Source organism: Heterocephalus glaber, unplaced genomic scaffold, assembly GCF_053883595.1.
Source record: "Heterocephalus glaber isolate CG9 unplaced genomic scaffold, H.glaber_assembly_v1.0 deba00000621, whole genome shotgun sequence".
In the NCBI taxonomy this organism is placed as follows: domain Eukaryota; kingdom Metazoa; phylum Chordata; class Mammalia; order Rodentia; family Bathyergidae; genus Heterocephalus; species Heterocephalus glaber.
The window spans coordinates 27,637,695-27,653,634 of record NW_028258153.1 but is presented as its reverse complement, the minus strand read 5'-3'; the positions used below and the strand labels follow the sequence as shown (position 1 = coordinate 27,653,634).

General features: G+C 45.5%; 1 protein-coding gene and 1 pseudogene across 3 annotated transcripts in view; one reads left to right on the top strand and one right to left on the bottom strand.

The window, feature by feature from the left end:
* Window positions 1–15,940, top strand: part of Kiaa1549 (KIAA1549 ortholog) — a 151,125-nt gene that overhangs the window by 93,043 nt on the left and 42,142 nt on the right. For all 3 annotated transcript variants that reach the window (XR_015449117.1, XM_087205903.1, XM_087205902.1), the window contains exons 11-14: window positions 7,332–7,528; window positions 9,415–9,530; window positions 14,101–14,306; window positions 15,290–15,513. Coding sequence is in view for 2 of the 3 variants with exons in the window: in XM_087205903.1 (XP_087062029.1) it covers window positions 7,332–7,528; window positions 9,415–9,530; window positions 14,101–14,306; window positions 15,290–15,513 (743 nt within the window). In the remaining variant the exon portion in view is untranslated. The remainder of the gene's footprint in view (window positions 1–7,331; window positions 7,529–9,414; window positions 9,531–14,100; window positions 14,307–15,289; window positions 15,514–15,940) is intronic.
* Window positions 4,122–4,876, bottom strand: LOC101720085 (PSME3-interacting protein pseudogene; annotated as a pseudogene).

Below are 15,940 nucleotides of genomic sequence, written 5' to 3'. Positions count from 1 at the left end.
TGTGCTTTCTGCTTTCTCTCTCCACCACACTCACCCCACCCTGATGCTGCCTTGTGATACTTTTTGAAATCCGTTAGCAAATCCAGAGCTGCAAACATCTGGAAGCAGTAAGTCTGCCGACCTACAATCCACACCCCCTTCCCCTTGTAATGAGAAGGAGACCTCTTCAGGTTGTCTGGGAGTCGATTATTTTTGGAATACGCTAAGTGGGAGAGGCCATTTTGTCATATGTTGAGGCAGGGCCCTTTTTAAAATTTCAAATAACAAAGAAAAAAAACCCGCATAAAACCATGTGTCTTTCCTTTATCTATAGTTCAAAGAAATTGTTAATTTTGCCTAAAAACCCCTAGCCTGGATCCTCTTTACCGTGAGAAGCATCGGCTGGGGGTGGTGTTCTCTGTGGAACTTGTTCCTTCTGATGAGGACAGTCCACACCCAGTCACTGGTCTGGCATCATGGCCCCTAAGTGGTTGGCACCCTTGCTTGCTCCTGAGGTTGGCGCTGCGGGCAGCCAGAGGGAGCCCTGGCCCACGGATGTCCAGGAGCCAAACTTCTGAGCTAGCATAGCCAGGCGAAGTGACAGACAGTGAGGGTGAAGGACCAGTTAGCAAAAGCAGACATCAGGCCTCTGTCTCCTGAGAGCAGGTGTTGCTGGACAGGAGGGGAGAGGTAAAGGGGGCGACTTGGGTGGCAGTGGGAGCAGAGTAGCTGAGGAAAGCTGGGGCACAGCCCACACCCAGGCAGAGAAGGGCGGTCCAGGCCCCAAGACCGGAGCTGGTGCTGGGGCAGCGGGCAGCCATCGCGGGCTTTTCTGCAGGGACATTTTCACTTGCAATGGTCCCTTGGAAGGCAGTGCAGACTGAGGCTCCAAGGAGCCTCATGAGTGCTTCTCTCCTTCTGCAGATGCAGCCCAGCAGCCAGGGCTGCTATTAGAGTCTGTGGGCTCTGCTGTGACTCCCACTGCGGCGTGCAGGGTGCAGGAGTGGCACTTTGCTCAGTCAGCTGTTTGTGATATGCTGTAGGCTTGAGTGCCGCCCCCTCCCCTGGGTTACCAGGGTCCCCCTGCCCGCCACGCTGAAGACAGACAGATGGCAGAAACTTCCCCTTATCCTCACCTTCTGAGTGGAAACAGCATGGTGGTCATGTGGAGTTTTCACAAATTTCACCCATCAAGTAACAAATGCTGACAGTGGCAGGCTCTACGGGCTTGCACATTTTTATTCACACACTGTTGAGATTTGTGCTGTGGTTTCTATTGTCATCTTAACTGCTCCTTCCCAGGGGGGTCAGGCTAACCCTGAGTGCTGGGGACTTCATTGTGCCTCGGTCCATCTGGCTCTCATTATATTTATGGCCCACATGTTTTTGAATTCATCAGGCATCTCTTGTTACTTGGCTGACCTGTTCTCCCAGACCTCCCTGACTTGTTGGATGATGTATTTTAGCAGGGCATAGACAATCTGGCCTGTCCCGTCTGTGTTATATTGCAGAAAGAAAGAAAGAAAGAAAGAAAGAAAGAAAGAAAGAAAGAAAGAACAAAAGAACCATCCTTCTTCTGAAATAAGTGGGCCCTAATATGAATATTGAAGACTCTAATTAATCTCAACTCGTCTTTTATAAAATACTCATTGAAGCCTATTCTGCATGTGGAGGCTGGGGATATAATAATGCTAGGCAGGCTTAACTCTAGATCTAAAAAAAGAAAATAAAAAAAGGAAATGGAAAAACTAGGTAGAGTGGTCTAGAAAAGTAGAAATGAAAGAAAATGAGTGAATTCCACAAAGGAGATGAGGGTGCTGCTCAGATTTTTTTCTCTTGTGTAGATGGCTTTTGTTTTGTCTGTAAACACAGATTAGTTGCCCAATTTCTACTGCTGTAGAAGACTGCAACTTACCCAGCCTACAAGATGTGTTTTTAAAGATGATAGTTGGGGATGAGCAGTGAACCGTAGGACTTGCATATTCCATTTATGACATAGGATCTTTTCTTGGCATCTCATAAAATCCAGTAAGTTGGGTGCTTCAGCTGATCTTTCTGGAGTTCATTCAGTCATCAAATATTTATTGAGGGTCTACCAAGTGTCACATCCTGTTGCTGACTTTCAAACTATCGTATCTAAATTTATATCTATAGCTGTATCTAATGCCTGAGAACTCAGCTATTTATCTGAACTGCTTGAGGTCTCATCACCCAACAGCGATTATAATGCTGTCAGTCACCAATTGTGTTTGTATAGTACTCTGACATTTTTGCCATATTTTCATGTGCATCATCCTGTTTGTTTCCTACACAAGCCCTGACAGTTTCTCAGGGAAGGTGTTTAGTGCCTAGACATAAGCCATGCACACAGTACTGAAGAAGCCAGTACTGCTTGTGTCTTTATATTGCTCTTTGCTTTGAGGAGGTAACCTGTAGCTCCTCCAATTTGGTTAGAGCAAACTCATAATGTGCTAAAAGAGATTGTTGCCCAGTCCTTAGGGACATGCTCTTTCTTACTGGAAATATACCAAGAAAGATTGCAGTGAGGTTTAGTAAATGGTGGTGGCAGTGGTTAGAGGATCATTGATTCTGTCTGTTACTCTTTCACTTTGTTTCAGGAGCTGAGAGGAGGTGCAGCAGGACCAATGCAGTGTCCTAAAACTGGAAATTGCTTGTTCAGGTTTTTGCTATCAGCTAGGAACAATCAGTGTCAAATTTTAATTTTCTATGGATCTTAAACAGGCTTAGCAGATGGACACTTGAGAATTATGTAGTGGGTTTGTCATTCCTTTTCAAGGTGAAAATAATATTTATAATTATGTGCTCCGTAAATTAGGACAGCATGTCAAAGTCTGATAGGAATCCATCTGATCTTATGAAATAGGTTTTTTTTGAAGTTCAAGAGTTGCTTCTGGCTTGCTGAATTCTCACATATATAATAAGAGTACAGTTAAATTTTTATGGAAATTTACAGTAAACAGGATAACAAATAAACAGAGAGAGGCCATGAGGGACAATGAGGAAAAGACTTTATTAGGTGGCCTGAACACAAGTATTGCAGTATTCAATAGTTGGGTTCAAGGCGTTCATGAAAATATCCTGCAAGTCTGAGTAAATGTTCAAGAATGTATGCAGTTCTATTTTAGCTCTAGTATTTGTTCCTTTAATTTGAAGTTGTGATTTTGATCTTTCAGAAGTAAATATGGAGCCGGGAGCCATGACATATACCTATAATCCTAGCACTGAGGCAGGAGGATCGAAAGTTTGAGGCCAGCCTGGGCTACATAGCAAGTCTTTGTCTCAAAAAAAATAAGCTAAACTAAAACAGAACAAAAAAGCAGGAAAAAAAAACCATGGAAAATTTCACTCTTTCTTTGTTTTAAAAAAAATCTTAAACTAAATCTTTTATTTCAAAATCAAAAACAAAATAATTTGCCAGGCAGAGAAAAGATCTGAGCAGAAGATAAAAGCTTGCTCATTACCAGACCATTCCTATACAAATGGGGTTGGATGGAGAGGAAAAGAGTGGCCAACAGTAAGGCAAACTTCGCAATGAAGGCTGGTGTCAGTCAACTGACATTCCCCGCAGATGGACTTCATTATCTTTACTTAGCACACGACATCACGACATCACGACATCACGACATCACGGAGGGGTTAGTTCCAGGGAAGTCCTCCATTTCTCCACTGGTCAGCTTTGTCTCCACATGCTCCACAGTGCAGTCGAACTGAACAACACATATGTCTACAATAAACTTTAAATAACACCTGTGCAACAACTGCCCTTGCTTCTGGTGCTGTTGGGAAAGGAAAAAGAGAAAACAAGAAAGCAACAAAACCCAGCAGCACCCTCTGCTAGGTAGCTGTGCTGATCCCCTCAGGCAGAGCTTCTGCGGGTTACACCCACCCTACCAAGTCAGAGAGGAAGAGGCAGTGGGACTGGTTTGGTCATCTGCACTACAGCAGAAAGGAGACCAAACACAGTTCTGGCCACAAGTGATCTGGCACATTTTTAGTTGAGGTTAAAAGTGTCAGGGTGTGCATAGGGGGGTGGCAAAGGAGTTTCTGGAGGGAGGTAGTGCCTAGAGGCAAAACGGACTGTCTGACCATTCTAGGGGAGCTCCCTGTGGGAAGGATAGGAGCTAGGGCGCCGCCAGGAAGGCGTTGGTTTGGAAGATGGAGGAGACGATCTTCCCCATGGCGTTGATGGTGCCTTCACTGTCTGAGCTGGACTCAGTCTCTGCTCTCCAAGTAGCCTCCCAGGCCTGGGAGGATGCTGATGCAGACAGCGACGGTGGGCAGTGAATGGACGGGCTGCTCAGGGAGGTACTTCCAACAGATACACTGGATGGGGCCTCTTGACTGTTGTCATCTGGGTCAGAGTCTGGTTTCAGTCTTTTCACACTATTGCCACTCTCTGAGCTCTTATGCTTCACAGCTCCTGCCAACAGCTGTGCCTGGGAGAACTTGTTCTTGGTTTCTATTGGTTTCGTAGGCAGTTTCTTCTCCACTTCCTTCTTGTTTTCTGCAGATTCCAACCTTGTTGAGATTACTTCTGTATTCCTTTAGTTCTTTCAGTTCTTCTCTTCGTTGCTTTTCTATTAGTTCCTGCTGCTGAGAAACCTCATCAAGGAAGTTGGTCTCATCTTCATCTAAGCCTCTTACCATGTTTTTGAATTTGAACTGCTCTTCACACTTCTGCTGCTTCCTCTGTTTCTGTTCCTGCAGTCTTTCATAGAGAGACCGAGGGTCATAAACCTCCTCTGGACATTCTTTGAGATCTTCAGGTTTTCGAACTTTCTCCCATTCTTCTTTTCTCCTTTTGCGCCGTTCATCTAATTCTCCCTCACACAAACCTCTTTTTGATGACAAGGTTGCCATCATCCCCTCCTTCCATAATGAAAAGAATGTCAGTAGAATAGAGCAATGGACTGAAAATTTCACTCTTTTGTCCTTTGATGTAAAATGTGGGTTTAAGACCCAACTTGAGACCCCTGTTGGAATAAGGGCTTGCAGAGCTTTTGGATATGAGGCTGGTGACCTCCCAGCCAGCGTGCAGGTCAAGGCACACGGGTGCTTCCCGGCGAGGCACACAGCAGGGCCTGAGCATCCCTCCTCTGAGTGAGACAGGTAAGTGCAGAGCCTCGGCTGGGCCTGTCCCAGGAGGGGATGAGGCAGTGCCTTTGAGATTTCTCACTGCTGCCCTGTCTGCTTTGCTCTCGCTGATTCTTTCTCACCCAAGGGCCCAGTTGGTATCACCCTGTGGTAATGCAGTCTCCTACAGTGGCAGGTTGAGCTTTCTCCTTTGCAGAGTGGGCCTGGGGGGTGCGTGGTGCAGAGTAACAGGATCTCCTTGGAGAATATAGGTGATCAGTCAGTATTCCCTTTTGTTTCTGAGCAACTCTTTGTAAACTACTTTTATGGTACATTTTGTCCCCCTCTGCTGGTAGAAATCATTTTTGCAGGTCACTTTTCTTCCATCCATCCTGGAGTTTTGGTGGCAGAAAGACCTTGGGTCACCAACCTAAGCCACCAGTGTCACTTATTTGTGATACAGTTAATGCAAATACAATAAACACTTTTGCTTTTATATGCACTATATTGTTGAAAATTACTTCTTAGACTTGGGTGATTTTGTCTTTTGCCTCAAAAACTGTCTGAGGAGGGCTTTGGTTACAAGAAGTGTTCCTGCTGAGGTGACCCCTTGGGATGATTTTTTTTTTTGGTACTGGGGATCGAACTCAAGACCTTGCACTTGCGAGGCAGGCGGTGGAACCACTCACCTAAATCCCCGGCCCTGGGATGCTTTTTTAATATGTAGTTTATTTTCTTATGCTCTGGAAGCTGGATTTAAAGAAATTATTCATCATCATCATCAGAAATGGCCAGGGCTGTAGCTCAGTAGTAGAGCTCCTGTCTAACCATGTACAAGCCTCTGGGTTGAATCCTAGCACTAGTAACAAAAAGGTTCCCACATCCCTGGGCACCTCGAGTTTCCTTCCTGTCTCACCTTCCTGTCTCATTGGTCCATGTTGCAGCTCACAGGTCTGGTTGTGGGTTTGGTGTTGGTCCTTTCTAGAAGTTCTTTCTTCCCTTGGCTTCTATTACCTTGAACTTTCAAAATTCTTCTGTTTCTTGGAAGTTACCTTGTCTTTTACTCTTTGCTTCCTTTCCTTCTTTATAGTCCCATATTGTTAGATGGTCTTCCACATTTTATCTCTGGACCTGTATTAATCTGGAAAAATCCCAACTTTTGTGCTGCCACCTTCTGGAGAGATGGCTCTTGGTGTCACCTGTCAGCCTGAAGGTCCCCTGAGCTATTGTCCTGCATGTGCAGCTGCTTTTTGGGGCCTTTGCTGTCACCTCATACTAAGCATGTTTAGGGTGACACCTGCCGTTTACCCCTCAGGCCCTCATCCCTTCACACTCTCTTTCTGTCCCACCCTCACTGGCTGCCCTGTCAAAAACTTTCAGGTCACCAGTGGCTTTTCACTCTTGCTCCTGTTTGGCTTCTAGTTCCTCTGCCAGCTTTCCAGAGCTGTCTGTTTCTTCCTATCTTCATTGCTAAGATTTTGGACTCAAGCTTCTATGGTTTTATGTATATGGGGTATCACTGGGCTCTCTTACTGGTCCTTTGTGTCTTGTCTGCTTGGATCTTACAAATCTGCATGTTTAAAAACATTAAGTGGTTTTCTGATTGCCCAGAGAAGTTAGCATTTGGAGTCCCCTGCATTCTTCCTCCTCAAGTACAGATTATAATAATCTGCACTATAAGAAGGAGGACGCCCAGAACTGCTTGAGAAAGTGGCAAGATAATGGAATGAGAGTTTGAAGCAAGGGAGATTATTTTGAGTGAAATTCATGGCAATGTGTCTTTTCTATAATAAATTTTTAAAAACTTAAAATAGTCACCATAGTTTTTTTATCACATCTCCTAGAGCATGCTCTTGGTAGTTTCCTTTTACTTCCAAGTCCTGCCTGCCATCAAGGTCTGGCTCCTGTGCCCTTTTCCTCCAAAGTCTCACCCTGCTGCTCTCTTGCAGTTACCAGCACATGATTTGCCACTATGGCAGGAGGGCAGCTGCTGTCTCGGAATAGCTTTTATGTTATGGACTTGCTATTTAATCCTTGTACTCTTGTTTAATCTTTTGCAAGCATCTGTCACATTCTGGGTACAAACAGGACCTTACACACAGCATTCTGGAGATGCTTGTGGAATTGGGCTGGTGGCATTGCCAGAATGGTACTGGGTCAGACATGAGCTCCTCTCGCTCACCCACATGATGCCTTGTCACTGTCCTCAGATGTCACGTTAACCACCTCGTTTGTGTGTGCCTGTGTGTGTGTTTTAGCTGCAGATCCCTAGTGTAAAGGGCTTCGATTTTGCCAAGCAACATCTGGGTCAACACAATAAAGATGATATATTGATTATTCACGAGCCAGCGCCACTGCCGGGACCTGTGAAGGACCACACCACACCCTCAGAAAACGGAGACGTGCCAAGCCCCAAGTCCAAGATCCCTTCCAAGAACGTCCGCCACAGAGGAAGGTTATTACTGGGCTTTCTGGGTTGTTCTCTATCTCAGAGCACGTGTTTGCTTTCAGGTTGTCAGTTTGTAATATCACAAGGGCCAATGGCATGAGCCTGGGAGACTGGTGAGTAGGTGGGTCACACAAGGACCCAAGGGCTCTCAGCCCACTCTGCTGAGCTACTGGAGTGGGCTGTGTGATTCCTGTGTGATTTAAGACTAGAAGTCGCCACTTGTGAAGGTATGACAGTGCCTTTAGGCCCAGTGCATGTTCCCAGCCAGGGGCGCCTTCTGTGCCCCTGCCTGTGGTGCTGGCTGCTGCGTATGACTTTGCTGCTCTGTCTGCAGGTGACCTTACCACATCCTCCTGTTTGCTCTGTTTTTCTCAGCTGCCTGTGCTGTCACTTTGTTAGCACACTGCACGGGACTCCTTGCCACCTCCTCCCTGCCCAGCTTCCCATTCCTAATTAATTCTAGTCCCTCTATTGGAGTAGAGCAATGAGGAGAATCACTCATTTTCCAAACCACCGGGAAGTCCCTTGTTACCCTCTGAAACTGTGAGACGCACTGGAGTGAGATTGAAGAAGACAAAGTTCAGAATCAGGTCTTGGGAAGCTGACTGTAGATCATAGCATGGCCAGGCTCTGGCTGCTGGAGCCTCCAATTATTGGCCTTTCTTTGAGTTTTGCAACTCTTAACTGCTGATCTTCTGCTAAGTGCAGAAAAAATATGCGGGAAAACCAACATTCAAAACAATGTCATGATTTCTGTCTTATCAGAAAACCTACTTGTGGGGCCTGGCCTAATTTTAACAGTGTAATGGATGTGAGAGTATGATCATTATAAAATAAATCAGAGAGAGATGCTAGTTACTTATTTTGCAAGCTAAGAATAAATCAAGTTGTTAAAGATAATTTAGTATGCTAGTAAATTTTTGTGAAGTATTTCATTCCTTCTAGTAACCTTACTGTGAACACTAGTCACAGCACCTTGGTGATCTGCATGGTGTATACAGTTGTCCCTTTACACCCTCAGCTTGCATATCCACAGATTCCACTGATTATGGATCAAAACTATTCAGGAAAAAAATTGCCTCTTTACTAAACATATGCAGGCTTTTTTTCTCATCATTATTCCCTAAGCGGTATGACAAGTACTTACTAGTATTTACATTGTAAATAGTCCGGAGATGATATAAAGAATACAGAGGATGATCACAGGTTCTATCAAACACTGTGACATTTTATATGAGGGTCTTTGAGTATCTACACATTCTAGTGTCCACGGGGACCCTAAAAGCAATGCCCCATGATACTGAGGGATGACTGCATATCTCAGTATCCCTGGGAGACCCAGAATTTCTATCACTTCATACTGTCACAGAAGCCAGGGAGCCCGAGTACAGGGAGTGCTGGTGAGACCTGGGTACTGCAATACCCTTGATGTTTTCTTATAAAGATTCTAATCTCAGTAGGGATCCTTGCCCCAGAATTGTGTATGTGGGCATCTTCCAAAGATCTGGAGTTGTTTGGGGTGACTGCAGAACCATTCTGGGCTCCTAGGGGTTCTCAGGCCCTGTTAACCCCAAACCAAGCCCAAACCCAAACCCCAGATTCTTTTTGATCTGACTTGGTCTAGACCCAGACTACCTGTCTAGAAATGACCCAGGGCCCAGAGCTGGGCCATGGGCCCCCGGAAGCTGTGAGACTGTCCTCCAGTTTGGCACTTGGTTTCCTAGCATCTGTTGAATTGCTAGGTTAGTGTGATCCTTAGACTGTCTCATCTCTACTAGTTGTGCCTGGAAGGCTGACTTCCAAATTAATGTGACCTTTCTATTTTTGTTCTTTCTTTCTTTTCTTTTATTCTTTCTTGTTTTTAATGTTTGTATTTTGTTTTGTGTCTGCAGAGTTTCCCCCTCTGATGCCGACTCTACCGTCAGTGAGGAGTCCAGTGAGAGGGAAGCAGGAGATAAGGCGCCGGCAGCGGTTCCCGAGGGCAAAGCCCACCGTGCCCCGCAGAGTGGTCTGTGACATCCCTCATTCTTCACATTAAAGCAGCCATGAGATTCCCACAGGCCTTGGTTTTAAGCCACTTCAGAGGCTAAATTTTTTTTTTAATTTGTGAAATGGGCTGTGCATGTGAGTTTCATGTGTATTCATGTGAATTTCTCAGCATCAGTTGTCACCAACTGCCTTGGCATCTGCTTTGGGGTGAGAGACTGTGCAAGAGGTTGGGCTTCACTGAGGTGCGTCGTAAGGTTGGTAGCCCCGCTTCAGCCTAGTGTAGAGTCCACATGATTTTCCTGCAGGAAGGACATGGAGGAACTGAATGGAAACCATAGTCCTAACACCCAGCCCCAGCACCGTGACTTTCTTAGGATCCCGTTCAAGGAGCGCACAGCTGTTGCACTCAGAAAGTTCTGTCCACACCGCTGTGTGTGGTCCTGTTCTGAGATCTGTCTTCCTGCAGGCAGCGTGGTGTGAGCAGGTGGCTTAGCATCTTTGGACTGGGGTCAGAAAGGGTGTTGTAAGCCAGGTGAGAAGTGAACTTCATTCCCTTTAAGGTCATTACAATGAGAGTTGTGCTCTGTGACAACTGTGCCTATAGGCCTTCCTAGCCTTGGGAGCGGGTTTGGAGTAAGGGAAAGATAGCTCGGTTTTTCTGCTAAGTAAATGTATCTGTCAGCTGGTGCATTGGCTGGAGCTCTATTTATATTTCAGGATTGTGTTTCAGTAATGCAAAGATAATTGGAAAGCTTTGCGTTTTACTTGAAATAGCAGTTTTTATGGTTACATTGTAAAAATCACAAATACATCTGTATGAAAGTGCAGCACAAGTGAACTGTGCTGAGCTGGGAATTTAGCTCAGTGGTGGCGTCACCTGCCTGCCAAGCACAAGGTCCTGAGTTTGATCCCCTGTACAAAAAAAACGAAACAAACAAGTGAACTGTGCTTTATAAATGAAGAGATTCTGGACTGAAGCCCAGAGGCCTCTGCTGTCCCTGACATTCCTGTGGCCTTGCAGGTCCCTAAGCCCCCAAGGCTCCTGGGGGGACGAACTGCCCATTCTTGAGACCCTTTCTCCCTTTCCTGCTGATTCTTTTATAATCTTAAGGACATACTCCTCTTAAAAGACAGGAAGAACTTTTTCTTTGGATCTAGTTTCTCAGACTCTTAAAAACTACTTAGCACCGTGGTAACAGGTGCCGTGTTTCAGATAGACATGATTAAAGTCTAGTTTTAATCTTAGGAAAGAAATGTCTGAGTAAGTTTTCACAGTATGTGTTAATTGCTTGCCTGAGAATGTCTTGCTTTTAGTGCCTGCATTTGACTCTTTCCGAGAGTGTCGAAGCCGGTGTGTTCTGCAAAGTTAACAACAATCAGGAGTCACTCAGCACATAGTTAGAAGTCAGGGTAGCAAGCACTTCAGCCGTGGGGGTGAGAGCCGACTATGTAGGAGGGAGGGGACTCAGGCGCTGCTGTCCTAATGGGGAAGGATACCAGGGTCTGCGCACTGCTTTCATGTGTAGAGAGCTAGTTTTCTCACTCCATGTATCAGTGCACCTTAGATTGTTTCCTTTTTAAAAGGTGCATTAGATAGCTTTAATGCTTCTGTAAAGGTACTTTATTGCTTGCATAGAACCTCATTAAATATTGTATAAACAAGATTCTTAGTTTTTCTCACAGCTTTTGAGTTATCCCAGAATTCACATAAAAATCCATTTTTTTACAAGTAAAATGAAATAAAAATTATTTCAGGGCAGGAGGCTGTGAACCACCCTGACACCCTCCTCTGTGTGGCCCTGGCACCGGCAGTGTCCTCTGTCCTGTTGCACCTTTCACAGGCACCAGCTAGCTCTCTCTGGGGCTCTTGGCAAGACTTGACAGCTGTCCCAGGTCATCTGGCATTTTAAGCCCCTCCTCCCTCCTACCCCTTCGATGGAAGCTCAGAAAAGACTGCTGTTTCAGTTCTGGTAAATTCGAGGTTGTGCGTTACTCCTGGCCCAGCTGTTCCTGGAAAGTGACTGGGCCTGAATATGTACCCAGATGACCCTGCAAGAGCCCTTCAGGGATTACGCAGTCATGTGCCACCGTGTCCACAGTTCTGGGCATTAAGATGAGCCACACGGTGAGATTGGTCACCTTAGTGAGGATGTGATAGGAGAGGTGACTGAGGAGATGGTGTGCCAGCCAGAGTGGTGGCAGCCGCACAGGCTGGGATGGCACTGTGGTCACTGCCTCTGTCCCTGACTGTGACTCCTCTGTCTTTCTCTTCTCTGTCATCGGGAATGTGCCAAGTAGCTAAGGGCAGCAGAATGCTGGGTATTTCCATTATGCTCTCCTTAGGGTGTGAGTGTGCAAGTTTTTGATGTTTAAGTAGTTAGGACTTCATTCATTTGAATTCTGCAAACTCCAAGTTCAAGGATTTTGGGTGAGAATTTACTTTTGCACCTGCTAAAGGCTTTGCCAAGCTAATTAATATTCACAACCAGATCAACTACCCCAGTTATATGTGTCTGAAGAATTTGAAGCATCTATTTCTAAATTGATTACAATTTTAAAATATAGTTCTCATCTTTTCAATAAGGTTGATTCCCAAACCCCTTTCCAAGAGAAAATCTTAAAACTGAGTTGAGGTGACTGCAGTCAGTCAGTCGATTATCCATTTAGTGCTTGCTGAGTTTCTGGGCTGTGTTAGGAGTGGAGGACAGAGAACACAGCAGGGAATTGTGATTGCTGTCTCACGAGGGTGATCGTGGGCCACCAGCCTTGGTAGTGATGTGATTTGCTGCATTTATTTGTAGATAATGCAGTAACAGTTCCTTAAAAATACTTGTTGCTAAAGCATTTGAGCAGTACTCTTTCCTCTGTCTTTCTGCTTGGTGAAAATGATCCTATATGGTCTTGTATTATGTCCTTTTGGGGTCTTAAATAGCAGATTATTTTTTAAATGCTTATTTTAATCTACAGGATGCAAATGTATATATTTATGGTTACCACATGATGTATATACTGTAGAATGGCTTAGCAATCTGTTTAATGTGAGATACCTCACATGATTATCATTTTTTATGTGTGGTAAGAATAAGGCCTACTCACTTAGCTATTTTTAGATATAGCAGTACTGCAATTCTTTGTAATCACTGTGATATGCAGTAGATCTCTTGACCATGTAATGAAATTTCTACCATTGCTTTTTAAAACTAATACTGGCAGAAAAGGGGGTTTTAATCCAAAGTCCCTACTCGCCCTCAGGCAGGACTCACACAGTGTTAATCTGTGTGCATCCATTTCTCCTCGCTGAGTAGCAGTAGCTTAATGGGCCACCCTGTTCGACATTTGTGGCTCCTTCTGAAGTTCAGGTCGACAAGGCCAGCCCATCTGGCAAAGGTAATGATCTCTGTTTAGAGGCTGTCTGCTGTGTGCCGAGCTGCCTCTGGGACTGGCAGTGCCTGGCTTGTTGGGGTGGCACAGACAGGCAAAGAATTGCTGCTGCCTCCTGGGTGGGAGATTCACAATTGTAATAATTTCTAATTACTTGGGATAATGTGACTATAATTCACATGGAGAGAAAATACGAAAATCTACAGACCACTGATGTGCATTCCTTATATAAAACATCAGCTATTTCTTATCACTTTTCCAGCTCTTAGTCTTTTTTATACTGAAAAGAAACTTCTGCATTTTTCACTTTTGCTTGGGGTTTTAAGACTTCAGCTTTTGTTTTTTGGGGGGTTACTGGGGATCAAACTTGGGTCCTTGCACTTGCAAGGCAGGCGGTGGGACCACTGAGCTAAATCCCAGGCCCTCAGCTTTTGTTTAAAAAACGTTTCTACTGCTTTGACTCCTGCAGTTGGCTATTTATTTTAAAGCAGGAGGTGACAATGGCTTAGGAAAACTGGGACATCAGCTGATCCCAGTTCAACTGCATAGCTTTCTGCTTATTCCCCTCTTCTTCTCTCTTCTATTTTTAAAAAAATTAAAATCTGTTTGGATTATTTCTACTACAGTTAATGCTCATTAGGGAAAAACCTCTTGGTAGAAAATGCAAGAAACTTGAAAAAAATCACTCATTATACCAAGACCCAGTTTCTGTTAATGTTTTAAAGTGTTTTTTTATCTTTCTTTCTGCACATTTAAATATCTTCTTTTATACATTATTCCTTTAAAAATTATCATAGTGAAATATACATAACATAAAAATTACCTTTTTAGTCATTTCTAAGTATACATTTTAATCTGTTTTTTTTTCTCCTGAGAGAGGGAGAGAGAGAGAGAGAGGAAGAGGAAGAAGGAGAGAGAGAGAGAAGGAGGGAGGGGGAGGGAGGAACCAATGGCTCAGTTGTGGTCATGTGACATTCGATGTCATGTACTATTCATATTGCAAGACATTGCTTGTTTATCATGTTAAAATTTATGAGAAGTGCTTGCTCATCTTGCTGAACACTTGCAGAACAAGTTACTCACAATCCAAAGTTCTGCTCCTTGAGTCAGGATGTATTTTTGGTCAGAGGCCTCATCTGAGGATTCTTTCAGAAATGCTCCAGTGTTGCCTCTTTAGGATGACTTTTTGTTTCGCTTCTCTGTTCCAGGCCCCCGACTGCCCAGTTCCGGGACGGAGCAACATTCCTCGGCCTCTATCTTTGAGCATGTGGACAGGATTTCCCGCTCCTCGGAGGCCAGCCGGCAGGTCCCCAGTAAGATCCAGCTCATTGCCATGCAGCCCATCCCAGCCCCTCCAGTGCAGCACCCCATCCTGGCCGACCGAGTGGCAGAAACCAACAAAATCAACAAAGAGGTACTTGCTTTTATTCAAAAGCATGTTAATAAAAAAAAGTTCCCTTTTGATTTGGTCTGTGCTTACAGACAAATGAGAGGTACAGTGTCAAATGGTCATAGATGGCACAGGCTGCCAAGAAGTATGCTTCATGGAAAACATTGTCTGTGGTTTTTTTTTTTGTTTTTTTTTTTGGTACTTGGGACCTTGCGCTTTCGAGGCAGGCACCAGAACCACTGAGCTAAATCTCTGGCCCAGTCCGTGGTTTTTAAAGACTATATAGTAGCCAAGGTGCTGTTAGGCACATGCTCAGAGGGGAGCTGCGGCAGAGGCCTGAGCCTGCTGCCTTTAGGTCCACTCTGGTCCTGCTCAGCTTATGCTTGATCTTGCAGACCTGGTTCAGGTCCTGCATGGCCAGCAATGGTGCTTCCATCTTTAGTGCCAGGGAACTTGTTTCCCTAAGTTAGGGAATTATCAGTAATGCATTTTTTTGCACACCAGTCTTTATTTATTGATTTTTTTGACACAAGGTCTTGCTATGTAGTTCAGGCTGGCCTTGAACTCACTATATGGCCCAGGCTGGCCTCTGGCTTCCAGCAGGGTCTTCTTGCCTCAGCCTCCTGAGTGCTGGGTTTACAGGCAGGTGCCATCACACCTGGTTTGTCAGTCTTATTTTAAAAATCTCTAATAGTAATATTATTGGGTATGGTAAATATTCTGTTCTCAGAGCATATTTTATCTAGTTATCAGACAAGTGTGTCTTTGGGGTTGTCCCTGGCTGATTGCCAAGATGAGAGTGAGTTTCTCCCCAATATGGGGAAGAAGCCAGGATTCTAGGCTGGAATAAAGCTCCGTACCAATCCTGTCACCTCCCTTGGTGCTTCCCTCGAGCTTAGGGACAGCAAGTCCACAGAGGGGAGAGGAAGGCATCCCCACCAGGTCCAGCGTGGGCCGCAGGACCCCCTGGAATACCCTGTCTGTCACTGCTTACCGCTCATCCCCAGATCCAGACCGCGCTGCGGCACAAGTCGGAGATAGAGCACCATCGCAACAAGATCCGACTGCGTGCCAAGCGCCGAGGCCACTACGAGTTCCCAGTGGTGGATGATCTGTCCTCGGGCGACACCAAGGAGCGGCACCGTGTATACCGCAGGGCACAGATGCAGATTGACAAGATCCTGGACCCCACAGCCAGTGTTCCCTCCGTGTTCATCGAGCCCAGGAAGAGGTGGGCCAGGCCATGGGAGCCCAACTGAGGCCAGGGCAGAGGGGGACCTACTGCATCCTAGGGCCAGGTGGAAGGTCCTGCCTGTGCTTATGAAAGTCAGTGAGGAGGAGGTGCAGGGCGCTGTGCCACCACCTCCCAGCCTTCTGCCTTGTCCTTCCTGGCCTCAGCCCTGCCTGATCTTCAGGACCCCACTCAGGCCACCTTGGGATTAAGAGCCTGCCTTGACCTTTCCTTCTCTGGATGCCTGTGTACCTACATGGTGCTGTGATTGCTGGTTGCTCCGGTCTCCATGTTGCTAGGTCTGTTTGGCAGGCTCTGAGCATCCTTGGATCCCTGGTGGTGACCGCTATACTGCCTATACCTAGGGTGTGTAACACAGTGGCCAGCACATCGCAGGCATGCAGAACACATGCAGTGTTTAGTTGAT